At 39.9% G+C, this 13,013-nt stretch overlaps 2 protein-coding genes across 2 annotated transcripts in view; both read left to right on the plus strand.

Annotated features, from left to right (window-relative positions):
- LOC145434831 (lutropin-choriogonadotropic hormone receptor-like) overlaps positions 1–13,013 on the plus strand; it is a 509,016-nt gene that overhangs the window by 194,439 nt on the left and 301,564 nt on the right. The window lies entirely within an intron of this gene.
- The window catches only part of LOC145435384 (CD320 antigen-like), a 95,381-nt gene that overhangs the window by 16,059 nt on the left and 66,309 nt on the right, over positions 1–13,013 (plus strand). Inside the window, exon 2 of the mRNA XM_080312657.1 lies at positions 5,567–5,657. Coding sequence (XP_080168783.1) covers positions 5,567–5,657 — 91 coding nt within the window. The remainder of the gene's footprint in view (positions 1–5,566; positions 5,658–13,013) is intronic.

Here is a 13,013-nt window from a genome sequence, read left to right on the forward strand (position 1 = left end):
GCTCATTCCAGACGGATAGCTCGGGCACACGCTTCATTCCACGTGGGAATGAATGCTACATTTTCTATGAGGTTTTGTGATTGGAATACTGATTCGAGCCCAAATGGAATACTGATTCGAGCTGGACAATTATTGGTTCTGTGATGTCTTGTATTATCACTTGTTATTTATTACACAACAGAGAGAGATTACGATTAGCTGACTATCGAAATTCAGACCATTTTGCTTTGTGTATATCCCAAGATTCACAACGCTGCGCCGCCACATTTTGTGAGATCTAAATATTATTGAGGATCAAAAAATAATCACTTCCTAAAAGATGATCCGAGACCACTGTCTCAATCTTGTGTCCTATGTCTTTGGAAGCAATTGTTACATCAAGCAGTGTGCACCAGCATCATACGATAGGTTTATTGTTGTTCCTATATCGGTGTTTATGGCATCCAAATCATTGTCTTGTACCACCTCATACGGATGTTTGCCATACCGATTTACATTCTTTGCATCCCACAAGGAGTGGTGTGCATTGAAGTCGTTCACCGCTACGAATTTAGAATCGCAGAAAGACAAAGACTTTTTCATAAGCTGCAGAGAGACTACTTTATTCGATGGTATGTAGATATTCATGATGGCGATTTCATCCAATTTTATGAGTTGCGCCTCTATCGGGAAAATATGAGGAACTTCGATTTCCTGTTGACTTACATTATCTTTCACGAATAAACAAACTCCTCGGCCGTGGATGTTGCGAATGCGATCTTCGCGTAGTAAATTATACACATGAATTTTTGGAACATATCGCCTAATTAAGTGCCTTCCATGTAAGGCTATGATCTCAGGCTCTTGCAACATACAATTTCAAGAAAATGTTTTAATTGGTGGAGTTTACGATACAAGCCTCGAAAGTTACTGCTAGGGTATTCTCACCCTGGCCTTGTTTCTGCTGAGTTTCTCCTGGCGGCGGTGTCAGTTCCCAGAATGTATGATTGCGTCACAATGCCAAACTCCGTCACGATGCAAAATTGTAATTACCAAGAGGTTAAGAATTACTGCTTGATATTAAATACATGTAAGACTCATGTGCTCTTTACGCACGTCAAAGAGCCAGTTCGATGGTAACGAAATCCAGCAGGCAGAAATATAATCCAACTTGATATGATCATAATAAGGTGCAATGTGTGATGTGCTGTTCAAGGAGAAGCGGATTATCATGATTACTAGGATATCGTAGCACTCAGTCATTTACTGGGGCCCGGAGTTCTGGTGAAATCACTATCGTAGTATTATGTTTCTGCATATATATTTAATATTGCTATTTTCCTATGTGTACTGCCCTTCGTTTTTGAAAAAATTGAGTTTCCCCCGATAGCGCGTACTAGGAAACCGTAAGCAGTTACAATCTCAATGAAGTAGAATTTCGATTGCGCGCGTGGCCAACTAATTTTCCATTTATTCGTGGTCCGTATTTTCGTTGTGAGCACAGAACGCCTGGGAAGATAGTATTTATCTCTCCCTAAGTCAAATCATTTGGAAAATATGTTCACGTAGTTCACGAATATCAAAGAACACGTTAAATAGCCGTTAATGTTAACGTTAATTGAACACAACTTTCCAATTAATATACAAAGAGGATGACGTTGTCCTCCGTCTAATTCGTCTAAATTAGTGGCTTCTAAACTGCGGGGCGCGCCCGTCTTGAGGCGCGTGAAATCATCTTAGGGGAGGCGCGAAGCCGTCTGAAAGAAATGTTGCTTCTAAAACTCAAAATGAGTTTAACTTGTGCTGAAACTTGCAAGTTTCAAAAATCGCAATAATCCTAATTATGACATAATTGCATCGTACCATTCACACACTGATGCTACATTTTGACTGTTACCTAACCTTGCATTAAACAGAAGATGTCCCAGAATGAAATGTAACTGGTGGTGGCCATTGGTTTTTGAATCTGCTTATGGTCTGGTACGTTTCAACTGAGCTCAAGTGGGGAAATAGAAGGGATTAGGCACCAGGATCGCTAAAATATCTATGTCCTACCTACATGCTAACATTGCATCATGATTATATGTAACAATATATTCAAGTTGAAACCTTTTCGCGCTTGGCGGGTTTCACCTCTAACTCATCATTTTTGATCTGTGTGTGGCGACACCGCTCATTGTGTATAGCAGTGGTCGGGAACCTTTTTGTCCGAAGAGCCATATTGGCCCTATTTTTTCCATCTCAACTCCCAAAGAGCCATACATGCCAATCAACTGTTACGTCACAACTGAAAATCCGTGACGTCATGGTAGCACTAATTGGAACTCACTACATGGGATTCCTCGTGTGTGCCATATTTTCTCTGTAAAAACTGGTATTTATTGGTCGAAAATAAAGCTCGAAACGAGAGTTAAGGCACAGACGGGTCAATCCTCACCATTGATAACGAAATTCATCGTAAGTAGCTTAGAATTTATTATAACTGATGTTCATCGAATGTTACTTTCACACTGATTTCGAAAATCTAAATACTTAGCGACTTCTCAAAGTATTTGGCGGTAACATAACGTTTCGCTACAAGCATATATTTTATCGCCGGTACCACACAGAGCTATATACTTACCAATCAAGAACGTGGATAGCTATGGCGTTGTTTGTAATTCGAGTTTGTAATTGTGAATGTCACATCCACAAAAGTTCATTTCACGCCGTCGATCAGGAAGACAATGTGTATTTGAAAACTGCGTTTTGAAATGGGCGTCGCAATGTCTGCTATGCCCTTTGATTAATGAACGTATCGCATAATTCAAGATTTCGAGTCGGCTACATAGAATCCACGAGTAATATTGGCCGCCGGCGTGATGGTCACTTAAATTTGATGATTTTGAAAAGAGGGGGTCCGAGCCCCTAAACCTGACGACGGCATTGTCTTTACCTCTCAAAGAAATGTTTATATTGCCACGAGAATAATTATTCTGACCGTGATGGAAATTTACCAACAAGTCGCTGCAATATTGATCGATTCAGTACAAAAATAAATATTTGACAAAAATCCATATCTTATACCCAGAAGAGCCATAGGTTCCCGACCATTGGTGTATAGCTTGAATTCCATATTTGAGAAATGTGTCCACAGCAAGAACACCTTCCATGCCTCCAAAGATGCGTTTGGATTACAAACATTCTGGTTGCTCTTTCTACTATTTTTGATATGACGATAAGGGGGCGCGAAAGGGGGCGGTCGAAAAAAGTTTGAAAATCACTGACCTAAACGGTGAGCGAAGATTCGAAGGGGAAATTGCTTTGAATTATTTTTTAGCTATCTGTAACGACGTAGGCTATGTCTGTTTACCCCGCTATGTACGTTTCTATCAGAGACGGATCCGACGAGCCGTATGCTGCATCGTATCAGGATAATGGAACGTTGTGTAGAAAAAGAGGCTGGGTCAGCAGACTTTGTATCCTCCCTCGCGAACTCCAACAGGAAAAACAATCATTGTGCAGAGATAGTAAGTATATGAACTGGAGATATATCACCGACCCGATTCGAATTCAATTCTATCTTCAATACAGAGTCATGCAGTGACGGCTCATGACAATATCGGGTGGCAGGGCAAGTGGTCCACGCGATGTTTTTTGTCTAAATGACGTCACAATAGTGTATTCAGTCGTGGAAATGTCACTTCGTGGTGGTCATAAACAGTTTGTATGGGCTATGGAAATTAGGCATGGTTAACTAAGCTTACGTATTTCAAATTAATCGGAAGAAAATATGAAGTAGGCCTACAGTCATTCATACCGGCATATTGTAACGTTTGTATCAGTAGATCTATTTCACGCGGCGTGATTTCATAGTTGCAAAATGTTCAAGAACGAGTTCATTGAAACCTGGAATACCCAGAATGACAGCGTTGAGTGAGAATCGTGAGCCCATCTAACACATCGAACATATATATTTACACATCCTGATTCTAAGAAAGGCCTGAAAGCGTTTTAATGTGCTGAAACCACGCTCGGATTCTGCGGATGAAATCGGGGTGGTCGCTATGATAAATAAAAGCTAGCTACTGCAGCAAAGTTGATAGAAAGCGATTTTCAACTATAGGAATTTTTGGATAATACTTCGAAAAAAAGGTCTATTGGAAATTTGGAATATAAAGAATTCAACTCGAGCCGAGCAATGTCTACCTATGCCAGCAGTGTAAAAGTGTATAACAAGGCGTTTTTATCCTCAGTGATACCTAATCCATTCATTTTTCTCGAAACACGTGGGGGAAAAGATAAGAGTGCGCTTTCCTCCCGGGTACGATTAGATGAATGGACGATTTCTAGGCTGATAAGGACCGTGTCTCTTTATGTTTATTTTATTACTCCAAGTCTAAATGAAACCGAATAAACGGCGTACGGCGCAAACATTCAACACGATTCATGTTTTACATTGACCTGACTAACAATCTGCAGATATGACTATAACTCGAGCTATTGTGTATGACAGGAATCACCAACGTGGTGCCCACGGGTCCCAGGTACCCCGCGAGGACTAGATGAGTAACACGCGAGCCTGTTTTAAAATAGATCGAATAGCAGCACTTAACATTGAACAACTTACGTGTAACTTATAACTGACAATACATAAATATAAACACTCAAAATTATAATATCAAATATCCTCGATTACAATTAGTCATGGTTCCTTGTTGACAAGGGAAAGTACAGTGGTGTATGCGCAGTAGGGGTGTTCAAAAATAACTTTTTCCCTAGATTTTAGCCATTCACTGATTATATTCTCAGGTTACCCTGAAAAACGCTGCACACCAAATTTGATCCGATAACAAGTATACCAATCCGCAGATACAATTAAAAATTGTAATTTATCGAAATCTATTTTTGCACTGATTCCAAAAATATGAATAAAATATGATCACACTCTATACTTTGACGTAAAATCATCCTCAACATCTGAAATGTGCATTCTTCAGAACAATCGGATAACCGCGAAACAACGGCCATAACAATCACCCGTGGCGACTCTCCGATTGTTCGAACAATGCCGATATTTAAGACTCGGAAGGCGAATTCTAAGTGGATCAGTGCCTGATGAAATTTTAATTTATATTTTCGAAATCAGTCCGACAGTACCTTTGGATCCAGACCAGATTCAGTAAATTCTGTGCTCCGGAAGATAAATTTTGAATTGCCAGAAATCCCACAGACGATTACGCAATACAATTCTCCACTCCAGCCTCAGCGAAGCGGAACGAAGCAGCAAAATCGGTCGTTGCCATTCCATATTAATATTCTATACTTTTATAAAAGCTTACAATATGAAAATAGAAAACATGAAAGTGAGGTACTTCCTAGAAGTGTTATCCGTCATATATGTTATTAGTATATATGCAAATAATCAGCAATCGAATATAAAATTTCCCATTGTTGCAATTGTTAACTCAGTGCATCAGACCAGGCTCAATTATGTAAAGTTTATTTTAAATTTACAATAGCAAATTGACGAACACCAATTACAGCCATCATTGTTTATCATTGTTTTGTAGTACATGTAATATCTATCCATACCAATTTTTATCAGGCCGCACCTGTCCAAAGGAAATGTTTGAATGTGACAATGGGACGAGATGCCGTCCCATATCTGACTTCTGCGATGGAGTGAAAAACTGCAAGTAATATTCTTTGCGCGATTTGTGAAGTACCTTATCGATTTTGTCAAACAAATTAATTGGTCAGGCGTTGGACAACGATAATAATGATCGTTTTAAGCGAGCTAATCACTACTCTATTTTTAAAAACCGCAACTAGGTCTAGAACTACTTAATTCTTATAACTTGCAACTGTGAATATAACTACAACTAGTCACATTTCAAAATCCGCAACTACAACTAGAACTAAAACAACTCACTTTTCAAAACCGGCATCTAGAACTAGAACTAAAACTAAGGACCTTTGAAAATTCGCAACTAACTAAATCACCACTTTTAACTAGATCAGTGTTCATTGACCGGTGTTTTCGGTCGCACAATTAAGATAATGTATTAAATAACTACTTATTGTGTAATATGGTAGACCATTGTTTTTGTGACTCAATGAAAATAAGGGGTCCTCGAAAGGTTTAGATTAGCGTAGGACATGCCTATGTATTCTACGGCCTGCGGTGAAATACAGACCGTGAAAAGTTGCTTGGAATTTTTCAATTATATTATATATGTGTATTAAAAGCATGGACTGTATATAGATTAAAACGGAATTGCGATTATTTTGAAGACTGTCTAATGCAGTGGTCGGAACCTTTTTTCGTCTTAAGAGCCATGTTAGCACTATATTTTCCATTTAACTCCCAAAGAGCCATTCATGTCAACCAATTGTTACGTTACGATTGAAAATCCGTGACGTCATGGTAGTACTAATTCGAACGCACTACATTGGATTAGTCGTGGGCGCCATATTTTTTTATGTAAAAACTCGTAGGCTAATAATCATCCCGCGATATCGCAATTTATCGTGAATAGCTCAGAATTTTTGATATAAATCTAATATAACTATAGCATTGATTCCGAAAAATATTGATCCACTTCTCAATTCGGTGGTAACATAAACGTTGCAGTACACGCCTACATTTCAACAGCAGTGCTAGAGAGAAACTAATGAATTTGGACGTGGATAGCGAAGCGTTGTTTGTAATTTGGATTTGTAATTGGCAAGTTACTTCCAAGCAGTTCATTACTCAGCGTAGACCAGGAAGACAATATGTATTTGAAAACTAGATTGTCGTATAGACGTACCCATGTCTGCTATTCTCTTGCTCAACCAACGTATGGTGCAATTCAATATTATTCAATATTCAATGGGTACATCGAGTTCGCGACGGATATTATTCGCTGGCGTTACAGCAAATTTAATTTTAGGATTTTGTAAAAGGGTTCGAGCCCGTAATCCTGAATACGCCACTGCCTTTACCTCTAAAATACATTTTTATGCTACCACGAGAATAATTATTCTGACCGTTAAGAAAACTAACTGACAACTGGCTGCAATATCGATAAAATTAAGTTGTAAATTAAAAATACGTGAAAGAGCCATATCTTATACCCAAAAGCGCCATATATGGATCGCGAGCCATAGGTTCCCGACCACTGGTCTAGTGGTTATTTGTTCACCGTGGTTACGTAGCCTACGTTTGTCGTGATATGACTCATTCCTTTCGTTTCATTTCGTTACCTGCAATCGTTGCTCCCGCGAGTTGCTCAACCACGACACAGTATGATTCCGAAGATCGACAAGCAGCACGCGCACGGTCGTCGGCTCGCGTTCACATGTATTTGTATTTCTTTTCATCGCAGTTGCCGTTGGGGTTATTATAGGGTTACCATAATTTTGTGAAGCAAAGTCTGGACACTCTTTAGCTCCCATTATCGGATGTTAAAGAAGGGCATAACATATTCCAGGCCTGGGCAAAGTGCGGCCCGCGGGCCAAATGCGGCCGCAGAGCTGTTCTGTGCGGCCGGCGGAAGGTTGCATGAAATTCGAAATATAAAACCTACTTTTTAATGTTGCTGCGTGGACTAAAGCCATACGGTGAATAAACTGACCTTAAATTGGTTTACTATCAAGCCTGTTCATGAATATACCGCGATTACGCAGACTATGCGTACTAGGGTGGAGTGAAAATGACTTATTTCTTTCAAAACGAAAAGGGGGGGTTCTTAAATCCCGATGAATGACTCAAAAATTCGCCATTTACCCGCTTCAAAATTTTAGCGTTTTTGGCTGTAACTCGTTTTCTGTTCACAATAGAGAAAACTTTCTTCTTAAGTGAGATAGAAACATGATGTTTTGGCAGCTTTTGAGCTATATCATGTCTCGACGACTAGTGGTTGTCGAGATGAGCAATTGTACTTCCTCGCACTCAGAAGTTAGGGAGTTGGCGTCTGGAAAATGGGGGAAATGAGTTAGTTTCACTCCACCCTAATACGTACCTCACATGCGTAATTCAGATTCAAAATAAAGTCAAGGTAGCAAATTATGCCGTTACAATTAAAGTCACTACAAGTAATCAAACCTTCTTTATCACCATTGTCACATCACAAATTCCACAGTCTGTGTTTCAAATAGTTGCGGGTTGCGTTTCCAAATCCCTCATTCGTAAAACAAGTCAATCAGCAGCCGTGATTTCTATGAGTCATCAATACCCATAAAGGATTTCGAAAAAAAGAAAGCCGGAAGTTGGAATTCAAAGAAAGTTCGGAAGAATAAATATTATTTTACTGGAGTCAGGGTTAAACCGTTTTTTTAGTAGTTAGTGCCGAGCAGGCCGCCATGTTTAAGCAGTATAATTTAAGTCGGTTCTATGACAAAAACACGAAGACATATACTCGGTCAAGCGACGTCGAATTTCGGAAGAACTGTAAGCTTGGCTCCACAGCAAGGCCAGTTCACCAAGCTACACACTGCCCGGAAGCTAGCAACCAATAAAATAAGCTTCATTGTATCCCCCGCACCCCAAACTCCCTACGCGCGAGTTAGAGATCAATAGTTCATAGAATTGTGCCTTTCGGCGTCAGCCATTACTGCGCCACCACCCACCAAGGTGTATGAAGTTTAGGCCAACACTGGATTCCGAGTGGGCACTGCAACTTAGTAAAGGGGAAAAAGTTGGACAGCGAGAAAACCTTGGCCGAAAAGCACTGACCTTGAGTTTATCGAAAACCACCATGTCCAATCGTCCAGTGGCAATATTTGGCAGTGAATAAATATTAGGGATGGTGTGAACCTCTGAAAGGTTCAGGTTCGTGTGAACGCGAACCTTTTTGAAAGGTTCTGTGTGAACGCGAACGTGAACCTCATGACGTCACGTGACGTCATATTGCTAATTCAAACCATACATTTCAGTGAAGTGATTGCCTATGTTAATGTATACCATATCAGGTTTGTAGTCGCGCCGGGAATGAAAATTTTATCCCTTGAATGAATCTCTTTCGATAATGTTAGTGGTATTTATTCTCAGCCCACGTGATTAGATTATTGGTAGTTCATACTTCGGCTTTTATTAATTAGCCTGATGCATGTTGTCTTTCTAATGCTTCCCGACTGGTCACGGATTCAGAATCAACGTTACCATCGCTACTGAATAAGGCGAATCTACACGCTAATGCATTTGCTTTGTCCTTATTGATTGTAAGCATGTGTTTTCCAGATGTAAGACTATTAATCATATTCCATAATCTGGATCCGGACATCGATTGGACGACTCTGCAGACCTTGGATAAGATGGGCGTATTGTTCAGAGATGCGCGAAATGATTCGCAACAGGAATTTTTAGCGTATTTTATCAGTCTGCTAGTTTCTGCTCTTTTGAACGCTATAACGAGGTCAATGTGAAACGAGGTCTTCGTTTTCAAATACGCAGCTCATTCCAGACGGATAGCTCGGGCACACGCTTCATTCCACGTGGGAATGAATGCTACATTTTCTATGAGGTTTTGTGATTGGAATACTGATTCGAGCCCAAATGGAATACTGATTCGAGCTGGACAATTATTGGTTCTGTGATGTCTTGTATTATCACTTGTTATTTATTACACAACAGAGAGAGATTACGATTAGCTGACTATCGAAATTCAGACCATTTTGCTTTGTGTATATCCCAAGATTCACAACGCTGCGCCGCCACATTTTGTGAGATCTAAATATTATTGAGGATCAAAAAATAATCACTTCCTAAAAGATGATCCGAGACCACTGTCTCAATCTTGTGTCCTATGTCTTTGGAAGCAATTGTTACATCAAGCAGTGTGCACCAGCATCATACGATAGGTTTATTGTTGTTCCTATATCGGTGTTTATGGCATCCAAATCATTGTCTTGTACCACCTCATACGGATGTTTGCCATACCGATTTACATTCTTTGCATCCCACAAGGAGTGGTGTGCATTGAAGTCGTTCACCGCTACGAATTTAGAATCGCAGAAAGACAAAGACTTTTTCATAAGCTGCAGAGAGACTACTTTATTCGATGGTATGTAGATATTCATGATGGCGATTTCATCCAATTTTATGAGTTGCGCCTCTATCGGGAAAATATGAGGAACTTCGATTTCCTGTTGACTTACATTATCTTTCACGAATAAACAAACTCCTCGGCCGTGGATGTTGCGAATGCGATCTTCGCGTAGTAAATTATACACATGAATTTTTGGAACATATCGCCTAATTAAGTGCCTTCCATGTAAGGCTATGATCTCAGGCTCTTGCAACATACAATTTCAAGAAAATGTTTTAATTGGTGGAGTTTACGATACAAGCCTCGAAAGTTACTGCTAGGGTATTCTCACCCTGGCCTTGTTTCTGCTGAGTTTCTCCTGGCGGCGGTGTCAGTTCCCAGAATGTATGATTGCGTCACAATGCCAAACTCCGTCACGATGCAAAATTGTAATTACCAAGAGGTTAAGAATTACTGCTTGATATTAAATACATGTAAGACTCATGTGCTCTTTACGCACGTCAAAGAGCCAGTTCGATGGTAACGAAATCCAGCAGGCAGAAATATAATCCAACTTGATATGATCATAATAAGGTGCAATGTGTGATGTGCTGTTCAAGGAGAAGCGGATTATCATGATTACTAGGATATCGTAGCACTCAGTCATTTACTGGGGCCCGGAGTTCTGGTGAAATCACTATCGTAGTATTATGTTTCTGCATATATATTTAATATTGCTATTTTCCTATGTGTACTGCCCTTCGTTTTTGAAAAAATTGAGTTTCCCCCGATAGCGCGTACTAGGAAACCGTAAGCAGTTACAATCTCAATGAAGTAGAATTTCGATTGCGCGCGTGGCCAACTAATTTTCCATTTATTCGTGGTCCGTATTTTCGTTGTGAGCACAGAACGCCTGGGAAGATAGTATTTATCTCTCCCTAAGTCAAATCATTTGGAAAATATGTTCACGTAGTTCACGAATATCAAAGAACACGTTAAATAGCCGTTAATGTTAACGTTAATTGAACACAACTTTCCAATTAATATACAAAGAGGATGACGTTGTCCTCCGTCTAATTCGTCTAAATTAGTGGCTTCTAAACTGCGGGGCGCGCCCGTCTTGAGGCGCGTGAAATCATCTTAGGGGAGGCGCGAAGCCGTCTGAAAGAAATGTTGCTTCTAAAACTCAAAATGAGTTTAACTTGTGCTGAAACTTGCAAGTTTCAAAAATCGCAATAATCCTAATTATGACATAATTGCATCGTACCATTCACACACTGATGCTACATTTTGACTGTTACCTAACCTTGCATTAAACAGAAGATGTCCCAGAATGAAATGTAACTGGTGGTGGCCATTGGTTTTTGAATCTGCTTATGGTCTGGTACGTTTCAACTGAGCTCAAGTGGGGAAATAGAAGGGATTAGGCACCAGGATCGCTAAAATATCTATGTCCTACCTACATGCTAACATTGCATCATGATTATATGTAACAATATATTCAAGTTGAAACCTTTTCGCGCTTGGCGGGTTTCACCTCTAACTCATCATTTTTGATCTGTGTGTGGCGACACCGCTCATTGTGTATAGCAGTGGTCGGGAACCTTTTTGTCCGAAGAGCCATATTGGCCCTATTTTTTCCATCTCAACTCCCAAAGAGCCATACATGCCAATCAACTGTTACGTCACAACTGAAAATCCGTGACGTCATGGTAGCACTAATTGGAACTCACTACATGGGATTCCTCGTGTGTGCCATATTTTCTCTGTAAAAACTGGTATTTATTGGTCGAAAATAAAGCTCGAAACGAGAGTTAAGGCACAGACGGGTCAATCCTCACCATTGATAACGAAATTCATCGTAAGTAGCTTAGAATTTATTATAACTGATGTTCATCGAATGTTACTTTCACACTGATTTCGAAAATCTAAATACTTAGCGACTTCTCAAAGTATTTGGCGGTAACATAACGTTTCGCTACAAGCATATATTTTATCGCCGGTACCACACAGAGCTATATACTTACCAATCAAGAACGTGGATAGCTATGGCGTTGTTTGTAATTCGAGTTTGTAATTGTGAATGTCACATCCACAAAAGTTCATTTCACGCCGTCGATCAGGAAGACAATGTGTATTTGAAAACTGCGTTTTGAAATGGGCGTCGCAATGTCTGCTATGCCCTTTGATTAATGAACGTATCGCATAATTCAAGATTTCGAGTCGGCTACATAGAATCCACGAGTAATATTGGCCGCCGGCGTGATGGTCACTTAAATTTGATGATTTTGAAAAGAGGGGGTCCGAGCCCCTAAACCTGACGACGGCATTGTCTTTACCTCTCAAAGAAATGTTTATATTGCCACGAGAATAATTATTCTGACCGTGATGGAAATTTACCAACAAGTCGCTGCAATATTGATCGATTCAGTACAAAAATAAATATTTGACAAAAATCCATATCTTATACCCAGAAGAGCCATAGGTTCCCGACCATTGGTGTATAGCTTGAATTCCATATTTGAGAAATGTGTCCACAGCAAGAACACCTTCCATGCCTCCAAAGATGCGTTTGGATTACAAACATTCTGGTTGCTCTTTCTACTATTTTTGATATGACGATAAGGGGGCGCGAAAGGGGGCGGTCGAAAAAAGTTTGAAAATCACTGACCTAAACGGTGAGCGAAGATTCGAAGGGGAAATTGCTTTGAATTATTTTTTAGCTATCTGTAACGACGTAGGCTATGTCTGTTTACCCCGCTATGTACGTTTCTATCAGAGACGGATCCGACGAGCCGTATGCTGCATCGTATCAGGATAATGGAACGTTGTGTAGAAAAAGAGTCGAAGAGTAGAAGAGAGAGTAGAAGACTGTCTAATGCAGTGGTCGGAACCTTTTTTCGTCTTAAGAGCCATGTTAGCACTATATTTTCCATTTAACTCCCAAAGAGCCATTCATGTCAACCAATTGTTACGTTACGATTGAAAATCCGTGACGTCATGGTAGTACTTATTCGAACGCACTACATTGGATTAGTCGTG

Source organism: Botryllus schlosseri, chromosome 3, assembly GCF_051294905.1.
Source record: "Botryllus schlosseri isolate E-star chromosome 3, Bs_hap1, whole genome shotgun sequence".
Classification (NCBI taxonomy): domain Eukaryota; kingdom Metazoa; phylum Chordata; class Ascidiacea; order Stolidobranchia; family Styelidae; genus Botryllus; species Botryllus schlosseri.